General features: G+C 41.5%; 1 protein-coding gene across 6 annotated transcripts in view; it reads right to left on the bottom strand.

Annotated features, from left to right (window-relative positions):
- The window catches only part of MDM1 (Mdm1 nuclear protein), a 34,496-nt gene extending 21,087 nt beyond the window's left edge, over nucleotides 1–13,409 (bottom strand). For 2 of the 6 annotated variants that reach the window (XM_073327839.1, XM_073327842.1), the window contains exons 1-6: nucleotides 13,307–13,409; nucleotides 11,759–11,873; nucleotides 5,636–6,009; nucleotides 5,056–5,190; nucleotides 3,439–3,618; nucleotides 323–462 (exon numbers count right to left, since the gene is read on the bottom strand). In XM_073327839.1, the coding sequence (XP_073183940.1) occupies nucleotides 323–462; nucleotides 3,439–3,618; nucleotides 5,056–5,190; nucleotides 5,636–6,009; nucleotides 11,759–11,873; nucleotides 13,307–13,324 (962 nt within the window). In that variant the 5' untranslated portion in view covers nucleotides 13,325–13,409. Of the gene's footprint in view, nucleotides 1–322; nucleotides 463–3,438; nucleotides 3,619–5,055; nucleotides 5,191–5,635; nucleotides 6,010–11,758; nucleotides 11,874–12,982; nucleotides 13,058–13,087; nucleotides 13,130–13,306 lie in introns of those variants that run through there. The other 4 variants (XM_073327837.1, XM_073327840.1, XM_073327838.1 and 1 more) reach the window with 3 other exon arrangements.
- Nucleotides 13,410–15,491: the final 2,082 nt, after the last annotated feature.

Genomic DNA, 15,491 nt, shown 5'->3' with positions numbered 1-15,491 from the left:
TTCAAAGCAGTCACTGAAAGATAAACAGCAGCAATAGGGGACTGGACTGGGAGAACTAACCGAACTCCTGCTTTTGTTTCCAGCACTACACTGGTCCAGCGTGAGCTGGTGAAGGATGAAGCAGTGTTTTGGTTTATCCACAGCAAGCACAATCACAATGCTAGTATGAAGTTGAAAAAAAAAGAGGTATGTGGACAAGAGGTGTTAGACAGATATGCTAAGGTAATGCACTTGATTCCAATGTCAAAATGATGAATGCCCACCACACCTCACAATATTAGGGTGCTGAATACCTAAGTTCAGTTTTTCTATACATACATACCTAAGACTTGTATGTAAAGAGCGGGGCTTTTGAGTAATATGTTGTTTATTTTTTTGTTTGGGTGGTTTCTGTTCTGTTTCTGATTTCCCTTGTTTTGGTGAATCTCCCGCTGGCTTTAGGAATGTTTCTTTCCTTTTATTCTAAGGCAAAGATAATTTTAGAAATACCATATTAGCTAACAAACTAAACAAACTCTGTAAATGCAAATTCTATGTCACACTAGCCTTTTTTTTTTTTTTTTAACATTTTAAATGATAGAATCATAGAAATATAGGGCTGGAAGGGACCTCAAGAAGTTATCAAGTCCAGTACCTTGCACTGAGGCAGAACCAAGTATCCCAAGGCCATCCCTGACAGGTGCTTGACCAATCTGTTTTTTAAAACCTCCTATGATGCAAATTCCACAACCTTCCTGGGAAGTCTATTTCAGAACTTAAATACCCTTATAGGTAGAAAGTTTTTCCTAATATCTAATCTGCATATCCATTGCTGCAAATTAAGCCCTTTACATCGTGTCCTACCTTCAGCGGACATGGAGAACAAATGATCATAGTCCTTTTTATAACACCCCTTAATATATCTGATGACTGTTCTGAGGTCTCTCCCAGCCTCCTTTTCTCAAGACTAAACATGTCCAGTTTTTTTAACCTTTCTTCACAGGTCAGGTTTTCTAAACCTTTTATCATTTTTATTGCTTCCCTCTGAACTATCTCCAATTTGTCCCCACCATTCTTAAAGCGTGGAGCCCAAAACTGGACACAGTCTCCAGTTGAGGCCTCACCAATGCTCAATAAAGTGGAACATTTACCTCCTGTGTTTTACATATGACACTCTTGTTAATACATCCCAGAATTATATTAGCCTTTTTTGCAACTGCATCCCGTTGTTGGCTTATATTCAGTTTATGATCCACTATAACCCCCAATCCTTTTCTGCAGTACTGTTGGCTAGCCAGCTATTCAGTGCACACTAGGGAACTTTTAGTGTACGCCAGCAGGGTCTACATGGCCAGTATGTTGCGCACTAACACACATGTAGACAAGCTCTCATACACATATTTAATGTAATCTCTACAAGACAGCAATGTTAAGCTTGCTTGTTTTGAAAAAATCTCAAAGCCTGGAAATGCCAATATTCAGGTTCCTACTGCAACATTCACTCAGCCACATCATACGTCCTATATACTTTATGGAATACATTTAACATAAAACTACACATTTAATAAGAAACCACAGGAATAAAACAGCACTACACCTATGCAAGGTGGCTAAGTTAATACTGCTATATAAATCTTATCTTTGTATTTCTGAAATTTAAAAAATATGGTACATCTTTAATGTTGCACTAAAGTAGGGGGAATTTTTGTATTTCTTCTGTTATTTTGTGAGAAAGCCCCTAAAAGTGACGTGAGAAGAATTTTAGGATTTTTTAGAAAACTTGGCTTGCGCTCTTTTTTGCTGCGTTGTGATTTACAAAAGGTTTGAGGGTTTTTCCCCTGTTCAAATTTTTCATTTTTCCTGCTTGTTTTTTACCTTAAATCTCAGCTTTGTCACATGTGGCTATCTGGTTTTGCTGGAGGCCCTCAGATATATATTGCAAGAGCACACTGAACTGAAGGGGCGGGTGTGATGAACCTTTAGAAACATACTGTTCTCCAAAATATATATTCATCACTGAAGATAAATATATATAAAAAAATGTTTCCGACAGCGTAACTAAAAATTCCTTACTCCTTCATTTGCTCAACTGTCTCTTCTCTTGTAACGTTATAATTTTACTTACTTCTCCTGTTCTCTTCCAGGGTACACTATAACCTGTATTTCCAATGTTTAAAAATAAGCAGAAAACTTAAACCAAACCCCAAACTTTTCAGACTTTCTTCATACTTGCTAGAGAAGCAAAACAGAGGGCAAAAGCTAGTTTATCAAGAAACAGATATGATGGACTGAACAGAGTCCCATCCAGACCTCATTACTGAAGGATGCATAGCCTACTCTGTAGGGCTTTAAAATGGGTAAAACAGTGAGCAGCATACTAGAAAAATCTTGTTTATCCTACGACTGTGCAAAGTAGGTTAGATTTTACGTAGTTTGGAACTCTCAGCCAGACAGAATACCATTATTCCAGTGGATCTGAATTTAATAAAAAGACTATCGTCATGTTCCCTGAAGGCTGTGTCTACACAGATATTTTTTCTAAACATTTTCTACTACTGGTATAATTAGTTCAGCTCTGCTATCAGGAAAAAAAGCCCGTCACTACCAGTGTTCTTACCATAGTGTATTCTAAACCAACTCAAGATGAATTGGTGCCAAACCTGCACCAACAACCCACACCTTCTCTAAACTTCAAGTGCACTGGTGGTAGTGCAGCTGAACTGGCAATAGCAATGGTTAAGAAATCTTTGCAAAAATAATTTAGTGTATGCAAGACCTAAAAGGTAGTTGACTGCTGTCTGGGCTTTACAAAAGACATCCTAACGTTTGAACTAGACACTGGAATCTGTCTATACTACATGGTGTGCTATCAACTTAAAAAGTGAGTTGAATAAAAGTTACAATCCCTGCACCCATTTTTTCTTTAAGTGTAACTATAGTCTGAAAATTGACTGTAAAATTGGTACCTTTACACAGACTGGATTTGTTCCTTGTACATGTTCAAATGCATAGCTTTGGAGTTTTGTGATTACAAAAAAATATTGCTTTTTACTCCTGTTAGACTTGGAGAACCAACACACTCAATAGAAAGTTCACTGAATTCTACTCCTTGTTGGTCATCAAGAGACTGCACAGGTGCCAAGCAGGGCATAACTTGCCTGGTAGAATCCATATTGCTAGCAGCAGTACACAGAAAGGAAAGAATCTCAGAGCCAAGCTAAGGATTTGGGTTGGCAGTTAGCAAAAAGAAAAATCTTTTATTTTGGAAACTGAGCACACTTCACACAGAAATCACAGAGATAAATCCAGGGAGCCTCACAATGTTATTTTTAGAGTCCTTTTTTAGAGCAGAACCATTCCCAATGGACTGCAATGTCAAATGTAATAATTATAAAACTTAACAGAAAAAAACACTATAAACAGACTACTGAAATACCATTCAAAGATGTATATGAATACCTTTCTTTCAGGGGAGATATTTACTGGTGCACATACAGGAAATTCTCTCTCTTCCAAATCACACTTCAGTTTTGGTCCCATCACTGGAGGAGAAACTTTGAAACTTCTCTCATATTCAGTTTCAGGGATAATTGTGGGAGACTTAAATGGGGGAATGGATTTACTTGTATTGTGAATAACCTTTGAATTTAAAAAACAAAAGAAGTTAATTTCCTAACCTTAAAGTCAAATTTTCAAAATTAGTTACCTTAGTGATTCCTCCAGTATGCACACAGAGAAGCAAAGGGTGAACAAATACTGCATGAGGAAAAGTTACCTATTAGATTTATAGGCTAAATGGGGAAATTACTTAATTTCAGAAATTATTTTTCAGTTTATTCCTTTGCATGAATGTAATTCAGAGACCTTTCTAAGTCTAGACCCAACTACTTTTCCTTATTTGTGACTTTATTTTATTTTTTCTAAAAGAGCATATTTTCTTCAGTTGGGGACGAAGGTAGTTGGCAAATCTTTGCAATTCACCTTTAGATTGGTTTTCAGGATCATAGATTTTTGAAACAATATACGATAAAACCTACATTACAGCCTGTCAGTAAGTACTGATGGACTCTTTCATGGTTTAAAATAAGGCTCTTATTGCACAGTAATTTGATCCATTCCTTTTTCTGCAATTAATTCTGTGTTATAAACGAAGATGTAATAGTCAAGCAAATTCTACAACTGGTCAGACCTGATCTTCCCACAGATTATTGAAACTTAAAGGACACGCCATATGCCATAGAGATAAATTTTCCTCAACTTTGCTATATGGGCTTGGATTAGAACAATTATCTTGAGGTCAAGATAATTTGGGCATTCTTAATACACCTGTTTAAGGATCAGGTATCTCTATTACTGTAATATTCAGATGTACTTTTCATCAGGTTGTTTACAGATATAAGTCAGAAAGTCAAGATACAATACTCTGTTAATAACACTAGAATCTCATGATAAAAATTTCAATCTTAAATCCTGATACTGCTAACACTTTACATGTGTATAACTTTACTATTCTGAGTAGTCCCACTGATCTCAAATTTGTAGTAAACAGTAGTAAATTTAAACACATGTGTAAACATTTGCAGGATCAGGGCCCTTACACTGTATGTTTTTGGAGTAAACTTCAAAAGAAAAAAACCTTACAGCTTCAGACTTCCTGTTCTTTGCAATGGAACAGCTGTTTTAATGAGCACCAATTAGGAGAGCATCGTACGGATTAGTAATAAAATCTCAATGAAAAGGAGCGCTCTGTGAAGTCTTTCATAATTTAAACAATGTGATATTACAACACCTACCTATTATTGAACTGATCCTGCAGACTCTACACAAGCAAAATTCCCACTGAAGTACATAAAATTGCAATGAGAGTTTTGCTTGCATAGGGGGAGGCAGGATCAGATCCTTTTATAAGGGATCATATGTGAATTAATGGGCTTTTATATATTATAAAACAAAAGTGGCACTGTAAATAACATACCAATCTACCATAACAAAATATAAGGAAAGTATTGTAATTAAATGACTTTATTGACTGATAAACTAAATTATATATTTACTTTTCAGATTCTTTAAAATTACCTGGTCAGCTGCAAGCATTGGAGAGTTTTTTGGGGGGGTTTTCCATAAAAACTGCCTTTGATATTCAGAATTTCTGGGGAAACTATTTGAAGGTGAAATATTCATGCCCGATTTCTTTTGCAGGACTCTGTGAAACTGTCAATGAATCAGAAAAATCTCCACTTATTGTTCTCCTCTACTTTCTGTTGCTGCAATTTTCTTTTAACTAAGCTGTTATAATCCACATCCTTAGATCAGGCCAACTAACTGAATGAAAGATACGCTATCTCATTCTCGACAATATCTTGGAAGACTACAAATCATGGGCTAAATTCTAGTTCACTTGAAGTAAATGGTAAAACTCCCATGGACTTAAGTGGAATCAGAATCTGGTCCTAACAAACAGCTCTTCCAACATAATGGGGTCTTAACATAGATTAACATCAAAATACAGAGTTGCATAGAGACAAAGTTATAAGAAAAAGAAGAAAGTTTTAAGCATGAAAGCTTGCTTAACTGTATTTAATATACTGTAATAGTCACATTATTAACTTCAACCATAGACTATAAGAAAGGGAAAAGTTTTTCTAATGATCCCTACCCCATTATCCATTTTTTCTAAGTGCTTTTTTGGAGATACAAATACTGCTTTCTGGTTCACTGGAGTTGCGGGTGGCAACTTCTTCCTACTGTTTTCTGCAAGGGTGATGGCTGATTCAATCCTAGAATCTGCAGAGTGAGACCGAATTTTTTTAGGAAGCCTGGGTGCTTCAGGTGTTTCAATGTTTTCCAGATTTCTATCATTATCGTGGTTATCTGTGTGTGACTCTGCAGGCCCAGTGCCTTCGAATTCTGGTGCGTCGTCCAAATATCCCTCCAAATCGCTGTCCCCTCTCCAATCAAAGGACTTTGAAATCTGTGGGTTGAAGTAAGGCACCCTTCTCTTGGAAATGAAGTTTGGCTCTCTTGTGATTCCTGCAAAATATGCATTAAGCTTGAGCACAATAAAATAAGTCTATTAGGATTTAAAGACACTGGAACACAAGATCAGAATGTTAACATACTGGGATGAGAATCTGAATATATAATACTGGATTGATTTTTAATAAATTTTGTAGATCTTTGAGCAAAGACAGTTTACAAACTATGGGCCTGTGAAATGTTGAGCTCTTACATACATGCTGAGTGCCTTTAATTCCCAGCTGAGTCAGTGGGAGATGTGGGTGCTTAGCCTGTCACAAGATCAAAAAGAAAAGGAGTACTTGTGATCTTGTGAGGTTTCAGAGTAACAGCTGTGTTAGTCTGTATTCGCAAAAAGAAAAGGAGTACTTGTGGCACCTTAGAGACTAACCAATTTATTTGAGCATAAGCTTTCGTGAGCTACAGCTTACTTCATCGGATGCATACTGTGGAAAGTACAGAAGATCTTTTTATACACACAAACCATGAAAAAATGGGTTGTCATAAATATAAAGGGAAGGGTAAACCCCTTTAAAATCCCTCCTGGCCAGAGGAAAAATCCTCTCACCTATAAAGGATTAAGAAGCTGACCAAAATGACCAATGAGGAGACAAGATACTTTCAAAAGCTGGGAGGAGGGAGAAAAACAAAGGGTCTGTGTGTCTGTCTATATGCTGCTTTTGCCAGGGACAGACCAGGAATGGAGTCTTAGAACTTTTAGTAAGTAATCTAGCTAGGTATGTGTTAGATTATGATTTCTTTAAATGGCTGAGAAAAGAATTGTGCTGAATAGAATGACTATTTCTGTCTGTGTGTCTTTTTTGTAACTTAAGGTTTTGCCTAGAGGGATTTTCTATGTTTTGAATCTAATTACCCTGTAAGGTATCTACTATCCTGATTTTATAGGGGTGATTCCTTTACCTCTATTTACTTCTATTGCTTTTAAAAGTCTTCTTGTAAGAAAACTGAATGCTTTTTCATTGTTCTCAGATCCAAGGGTTTGGGTCTGTGGTCACCATGCAAATTCGTGAGGATTTTTACCAAACCTTTCCCAGGAAGTGGGATGCAAGGTTTGGGAGGATTTTGGGGGAAAAGATGTGTCCAAACTACGTTTCCCAGTAAACCCAGTTAGAGTTTGGTGGTGGCAGTGGATATTCCAAGGACAAAGGATAAAATTAATTTGTACCTTAGGGAAGTTTTAACCTAAGCTGGTAAAAGTAAGCTTAGGAGGTTTTCATGCAGGTCCCCACATCTGTACCCTAGAGTTCAGAGTGGGGGAGGAATCTTGACATGGGTGTTTACCACTACAAAAGGTTTTCTCTCCCCCCACCCCACTCTCCTGCTGGTAATAGCTTATCTAAAGTGATCACTCTCCTTACAATGTGTATGATAATCAAGGTGGGCCATTTCCAGCACAAATCCAGGTTTTCTCCCCACCCCCCACAAACCCACTCTCCTGTTGGTAATAGCAACAGAGACAAACACCTACAAGATCTCTATCAAGCATTCTTACAACTACAATACCCACCTGCGGAAGTGAAGAAACAGATTGATAGAGCCAGAAGAGTTCCCAGAAGTCACCTACTACAGGACAGGCCTAACAAAGACAATAACAGAACGCCACTAGCCATCACCTTCAGCCCCCAACTAAAACCCCTCCAAAGCATTATTAAGGATCTACAACCTATCCTGAAGGATGACCCAACACTCTCTCAAATCTTGGGAGACAGGCCAGTCCTTGCCTACAGACAGCCCCCCAACCTGAAGCAAATACTCAAAAGCAACCACATACCACACAACAGAACCACTAACCCAAGAACCTATCCTTGCAATAAAGCCCGTTGCCAACCGTGCCCACATATCTGTTCAGGGGACACCATCACAGGGCCCAATAATATCAGCCACACTATCAGAGGCTCGTTCACCTGCACATCCACCAATGTGATATATGCCATCATGTGCCAGCAATGCCCCTCTGCCATGTACATTGGTCAAACTGGACAGTCTCTACGTAAAAGAATAAATGGACACAAATCAGATGTCAAGAATGATAACATTCATAAATAGTCGGAGAACACTTCAATCTCTCTGGTCACATGATTACAGACATGAAAGTTGCGATATTACAAGAGAAAAACTTCAAATCCAGACTCCAGCGAGAGACTGTTGAATTGGAATTCATTTGCAAATTGGATACAATTAACTTAGGCTTGAATAGAGACTGGGAGTGGCTAAGTCATTATGCAAGGTAACCTATTTCCCCTTGTTTTTTCCTACCCCTCCCCCCCGACGTTCTTGTTAAACCCTGGATTTGTGCTGGAAATGGCCCACCTTGATTATCATACACATTGTAAGGAGAGTGATCACTTTAGATTAGCTATTACCAGCAGGAGAGTGGGGTGGGGGGAGAGAAAACCTTTTGTAGTGGTAAACACCCATTTTTTCATGGTTTGTGTGTATAAAAAGATCTTCTGTGCTTTCCACAGTATACATCCGATGAAGTGAGCTGTAGCTCACGAAAGCTTACGCTCAAATAAATTGGTTAGTCTCTAAGGTGCCACAAGTACTCCTTTTCTTTTTGCGAATACAGACTAACACAGCTGTTACTCTGAAACCTCACAAGATCAAGTCGTACAAGCCTCTTTTGCAACTTCCAGTGTAATCAATGGGAGTCAGTGAGAATAGCTGAGGGCAGAAATTTAACCCGCAGCCACTACAAAGATTAATTTGGCTAAAATTATCAAATCATCAATCTGCACTGGCCAAGCATGGCATGGAACTTCCTAAACTACTTATGTATGTTGCATAGGTGCATTGCTGAATAGGTTTTAACCTTACAGTCACTGGAGAGCAGTAACCTGTCACCATATGCATAATAACATTCTGCACAGACACCTGCACAGATTTCTTCTTTCAAAAAAAAAAAAAAATCTTCGAGAGTAGCCTTTAAAATAACTTAGTATCTTTAATACATTACACAATATTTTTAAAGCTTAGGAAACATCTTTCCCTATTTACACAAAAAAGAGACACTGATTATCTGAGATGATTTTAAACAATTAAAAAATAGCTGATTTATGTAAGATAAGGAGAACAAAATTAATCATTTTAAGAGGGAAATGGGTGGTTAAACATATAGTAGTTAAATAAAGTGTGACAACAGAATCCTGCTGGAGAGTGTTAAACAACTAACAAAGGACTCTATTTGGCTGAGATGAATAGTTGCAGAGTATATAAACTAATCTGTGAGGAACTAGGGTACAGCTGGAAAGAGAATATACTGTCTTTCAGGCAGAAGGTAGCATATTAAATGTCAGATGCATAGAATGTTTGGGCTACAAAGCATATAAATGCCAAAAGTAGTAATGTAACATTTGGAGGAACACTCGGAATATGACAGAATTAAATTTTCAGCACTCAAGCTGACCTATCTGTTTGTTTGGATAAGTGTTATGAGTAATTCTTAAATTGCCACAATCTGTTAAGAGAAACTATTAAGTATGCATTTCAACAGAAAAGAGCCAAAAGTGAGCCAAACATTATCAGTCAGTGGAGACACCAATCTGTGTCTGTGAGTAGTGTTCCAAGGATGTGTGTGATTAAATGTGATCAGACAAAGAGGTGGGCATATAAAATGGAAGCAAAGGTCTGGGGGAGACATAACCTAAGCACAACAAAAGCTATGAAAACAGATGGCTTTTTTGCCAACCCACATGATTTTGAGTCTTGATATCTGATGTTTAGCTTAAATCCCTAGCTCCCAGAGGCATGTGAGTAGATGAGAATCTTAGTTTAAAGTTTCTAGCCCACACGGTTATGGAAAAAAGCTTGAAAATGTGACAGTTTACAAAGGCTCAAATCAGAAGGCAATAAAAATTACCCAATTTTTTAATTGAGATTTTAGCCATTTCTGTGACTTTGGGTCTAAGACATGATTTTTGAATGTTTGGTGTTAGTAATACTGGATTCAAATAAAAGGGAATGCTTGTAGCTTTCTTGGAATTGCTTTGAAAGTCTTGCTGTCACTGACCACTTGAAGACCATGTTGGTTTGAGAGACCAGAGAGAACCAGCACAGATAACACAGTTCCAAACTCTTATTTTGTGTCCTGAGACACACACACACACAGAAGACTCTGATGGCCAGGTGATTTTTAAATGCCACCTGCAAAACTCCATCTGAGGACTTTCCAAAAAGGGTGTGGGGAGCTGTTTAACTTAAAAATCAACACTGCTGAATTCATTCAAAGTTACATTAAACTCCATCTTGTGCAACAGACTGAAGCAAAAGGAATGGAAAAGCAATTTCAAAAGCATCACTGCAATTTTTAAGATATTCATTTTGGAAATAATTTGACTAAATAAAATCCAGTAACATGGATACAACTTGTTGATTATAAATTGTTAAAATGCAAGTACTAGTTTAAGACACAAATGGTACTTAAAATGTAGTATTCCTATGAAAACAATGGGTAGAAATGTGCAGTTTCCTTAATAAGAAAATGCAAGTGCAAATGTTGGGACTTGTACAACAATGGCACTTTTGTTAGAGAACTGCCATGATACTGTTAAATTAACTCTCCATGCTAACAAGGATTGTAATTTTATTTTTAGCTCAAGAGAAAAAAAAAGCTTTCTGTTTTCCTAAAGTAGATATTTTCCTATCCTGTGATTTGATCTTTCTTGAAGTTATCTTTTTTAAAAAACCTAAACTGAGATTACTTACAGCTCAATTTTTAAAAAAAGATCCAGGCCAGGGAGAAGGGCATGATGAACTATCCAAACCCTGATTGTGCACAGGGCTGAGCACAGTGCCCTCACTTTGGAGCTGAATGTGCTCAGCACCTCCCACAAAACCCTAGTTCCATGAAGAATTGAGCTCTTGGGTCTTGATAGTCAAGGCACTCAGCATCTCACAGAATTGAGTCCCAGGTGCCTAATAATTCACATTTCATGAAATCTCATTGTAACTCACCTCTATTCTATACTATGCATGTTCTTATACTACTCTCATCACCATAGTATGGAAGTCTCAGAAACTTCCAGTAGTGCATTAATCAACATGACTGCAACCTGTCAGGTGTTTATTCTCATTCTTTTGGCAGGGGAACAAGTGTTCTGTTTTGGGAATATTTTTAATAATACCATACACATTGCTATATGATTGTTAGAAAAGGCAAGGTCAAAGACACTACCTCGCACTTAGAGCAGAAGGTGGTGAGATGGAAGATAGGATAATTACTTGTCTTGACAAAGCTACCAAATTGCCTGATGCTTACACTGACAACCAATTTTACTACCAGTAGATGACTCTTATAATGCTTAAATGTCAAGCTCAAACAAGGCAACCAATCTTACTCTAATATGTACACTCTGCAGATTATTTCATATCTATATCCCTTCATTAATCGCTTATGCCTATTCACTAGTTCAAACTTCTCCTACTCATCTTTTGCCTTCCACTTAATGTGTGGCCTCTTTTGTCATCTCTTCCCATTCCTGCCTCTGTCTTGTTTCATGCAAAGAGTAATAGTGCCTAATTATTTTACTGTAACTAATTTGCTTTATTACCTCCACCCTGTACCCCTGCAATACAACCCATCTCGTGCTAACTCTGTGCCTATGTTTAGAGCTGGACATACACCATTGAATGACATGTACATTTCTCACTTTAGATAAAAATGTAAACTAGTTCACTCTCTGCAAAACTTGGGCTCTGTGCAAAGATGATGTATGAGTTATGGCAGTTATTTCTAATAGCTTACCTAGTTGATCAGACCGAAGTCCAGCCCTTGAGGATTTTTGCTCTCGTGAAGGGTTACAAAACTCTGACAGATCTGACTTTTTCCATTTGAAGTTCCTCTTATATTCACTCAATCCCTACAGCAAATGGACATACACTGTGAGTAGTGCCATTTTTCCACCTACCTCCCAACAACAGATCTCCCAGCACTTAAATATCCACAGGCACATTGTAAAGCATAATCGGTCAGATAAGCAGGTAGGTACCTCTGCTTCTAAAACAATCTTGATCAAAGTAAGCAAAAAGTTTTTGTTCTGTTTTCTGACAGCAATGTCAGAAACAGTGCAAATACAAAGTCATTTCACATGTCAAGGATACCATCTAGAATGTGCATACTATTTTAAGTTTTAACTACATTTTTAAAAATAAATACTATGGATCCAGTTCATCTCAAATTTATTCCTTGGATCATATTTGTCTGAATCAATCTTCTTTGGAGCAAGAACCTTATTTTTCTACATATTCTGCTGAACACCTCGTACATCTCTTGTACTACATAAATAAGAGTGAGATGCCACATCCCCTTAGTTCGTCTCAGTTAAGAGACCTGCTACTGGATGAGCACCCACATGCCACCCCCATCTTGTGCTAGCCTGGTGCCACACTGTACCTGTACCAACACACAACCCTCCTCCTGTACTCTACCTCAGTACCCCAGTGCCCACACAAACGATTCTATGCCAGTGCAGTGCCCACACAGATCCTGCACCATCCGCCTATCCTGTACCATCCCCCCATCCCGTGCCAGCCTAGTGCCCACACAGGTCCTGTACCATCCCGCCATCCCATGCCAGCCTAGCGTCCACACAGGTCCTGCACCATCCCCTTATCCCCTGCCAGCCCTGTGCCCGCACAGGTCCCATACCATCGCCCCTGCCTGTGCCAGCCCCGTGCCCGCACAGGTCTTGTAACATCCCCCATTTCCTGTGCCGGCCCAGTGCCCACACAGGTCCTGCACCATCCCGTGCCAGCCTAGTGCCCACACAGGTCCTGCACCATCCTCCCCAATGCCGTGCCAGCCTAGTGCCCAGACAGGTCCTGCACCATCCTCCCCAATGCCGTGCCAGCCTAGTGCCCACACAGGTCCTGCACCATCCTCCCCAATGCCGTGCCAGCCTAGTGCCCAGACAGGTCCTGTACCATCCCCCCATCCCATGCCAGCCCTGTGTCCGCACAGGTCCCGTACCATCGCCCCTGCCTGTGCCAGCCCCGTGCCCGCACAGGTCTTGTAACATCCCCCCATCCTGTGCCGGCCCAGAGTCCACACAGGTCCTGTACAATCCTCCCATACCCTGGCAGCCCCGTGCCCACACGGGTCCTGCACCATCCCCGGCCAGCCCAGTGCCCACACAGGACCAGGACCGACCGGCCCTGACCCCACTCCACGCAGCTCATCACCCGCTCCGTGCCTGCTTGGTTCGCACAGCGCCGGTGCCCGGCCGGACGGCGCGGGGGACAGGCCGGAGACTAAGCCAGGGCCCGGGAAGGCCTGGCGGGCGGCCGCCCTCACCTTGAAGCGCACGGGCATGGCGGCGGCGGCGGCGGCGGCGGGGCCGCTCCGGGCAGGCGGCTGTAAACACTCCCGTTTCCCTGGCAAAGCCCCCGGCCCGGCTTCCCTGCCCCGGCGCCTGCGCGGGGAGCCGCCCAATCAGGCGCGGCAGCCGGCTTCCCCCCGCGGGGCGGGGCGGGGCGACAGGCCAGAGGAGCCGCAGCGGGAGCGGAGCCTGGCGTCCCCACGCCTCGGCTGCCAGGCAGCCGGCCCGGGCCCTGCCCCTGCCCATCCCCACCCGCGCGCGGGCTGCCCCTGCTGGGGGCTGCTCCGGGGAGCCCCGAGCGCGAGGCCGGCGCCCAGCACGAGCCCGCTGGCTTCCCCCGCCGCGAGGCGGATGGTCGCTCCGCGCGGGGCTTCTGCTTCCCCGGGCTGGCTCCTAGCTGGGCCTTCCGCCGCCACCCCGCAGCGGGTCCGCTGGCCCGGTGCTGAAGGGCTCCAGGAGCGGGCTCGGCCCCAGCCGCGCGTCGCTGGTGGATTGGTGGGGAGGGGCTCGCTGTGAGGTGCGGGCACACGCGCCTGCTCGCTGCTGGGAGCCGTGCGGGTACGTGGCGCACCGCTCCCAGTGAGGGAAAGGCGGAGAGGAGCCCAGGGTGCCCCAAAGAGGAGCCCAAGGCTGCAGGTGCCCAGGAAGGGGAATGAGCTGTGCTGGTACAAGGTGCACTACTAGAGTCCACTGTAACCGAGGCCAGGTGTACACTATAAATAGGGTGACCCGGTGTCCCGATGTTTAGGGACAGTTCCGATTTTGGGGTCTTTTTCTCATAATAGGCGCCTATTACCCTCTACCCCCTGTCCCGATTTTTCACACTTGCTGTCTGGTCACCCTAAACTGTCTGGTTTTACTGTCTGGTAAACTGTCACCCTAAACTTCCATTGGTATAACTGTCGGCTGAAAAATTCACACCCCTGAGCAATACCTAATCCCCGTGTAGACGGGGCTATGTTGACTGGAGAGCTTCTCCCCTCTATATAGCTACCGCCTCAGGGAGGTGGATTAACTACCCCAGTGGGAGAACCTCTCCGGTGGGTGTAGTAGTGTCTTCACTGAACTGCTACAGCGGTGCAGCTGCATCAGTGCAGCATTTTAAGTGTAGACCTGTCCTGAATTCGCACTAGGGAGTTACACCCGTTTAACTATATGGGTAAAAAAATCACATCCCTAATCTGTTAGTTACTTACATCAGTACCAAACCTGAAAGTAGGTTTTAGAGAAATAGAGCAAAATTGTGTTTCATGTCTTTCTGAAGCCTGTTTAGGCACTGTGCCACTAGTGCTCCTCCACTCTTTGCAGCCATTCACTGACCCTTATGGAGCCAGCAGACCTTAATCTGTCTCCTCCCAAATCTCTGCTCAAGGCTCACTTCTTTTGACTAGCTTTCCACTCCTAATCTCCATTGTGGCAGTATGTGTGCCTGATCATACTGAATTAAAAAAACATGGTATAGAGAGGCGCAAAACACTAGAAATATTAAACAAGTTTTATGGAGTATTTTACATACCCTTTCTGTCCTCTGCTGTTGACCCTCTCCACCTTCGTACCTAGCATGATCTGCTGTTGCTATTCACTGATTTGTCTGTCTAGTGTAGACTAAGCTTCTTGAGATAGGGATCTTATTGTCTTTATGTCTGGAAAGCACTATGCGCTCCAACTGAAATATGGCCTATTCCAGCTCCCACTGATTTCACCGAAAGTTAGGTGGGGCCAGGCCCTGTATAAAAGGTAAATAATAATCATTCCTCTGCAATTTGTTGATTGGTGTGAGGTGATGGGGAACTTAATAACTAGCTTATAAGCAAAATAAAACATTTGTGTATATTCAAGGAAATAAAGGAGGAAGCGATGTTCTGCATTCCAAATGTTCAGGAAGTTTCACATCTTGTATTAAGGGATATCAAAGGCCAAAAAATCCTAATGTTGATATGTAATATACCGGTACCCATTGGATATTTTTGAAATTGAAACCATGGGCTTCACTAAGTCAGACAACTTGATTTGCTGCTGTTATGGTTCTTTGTATTGTTCAAGAAGCTCCACCTCGATACACTTCCTTAAAGAGCCATTTAAGTGGCTAAAACCCATTTACCTCTCTGTGCATTATGTATGGCCTCCTATTTGTCAGCAGGTTCCTTGTTCAAAATGCAG

Source organism: Lepidochelys kempii, chromosome 1, assembly GCF_965140265.1.
Source record: "Lepidochelys kempii isolate rLepKem1 chromosome 1, rLepKem1.hap2, whole genome shotgun sequence".
NCBI classification, from domain to species: domain Eukaryota; kingdom Metazoa; phylum Chordata; order Testudines; family Cheloniidae; genus Lepidochelys; species Lepidochelys kempii.
Note: the sequence above shows the minus strand (reverse complement) of the source record. Positions and strands in the feature narration are given on the sequence as shown.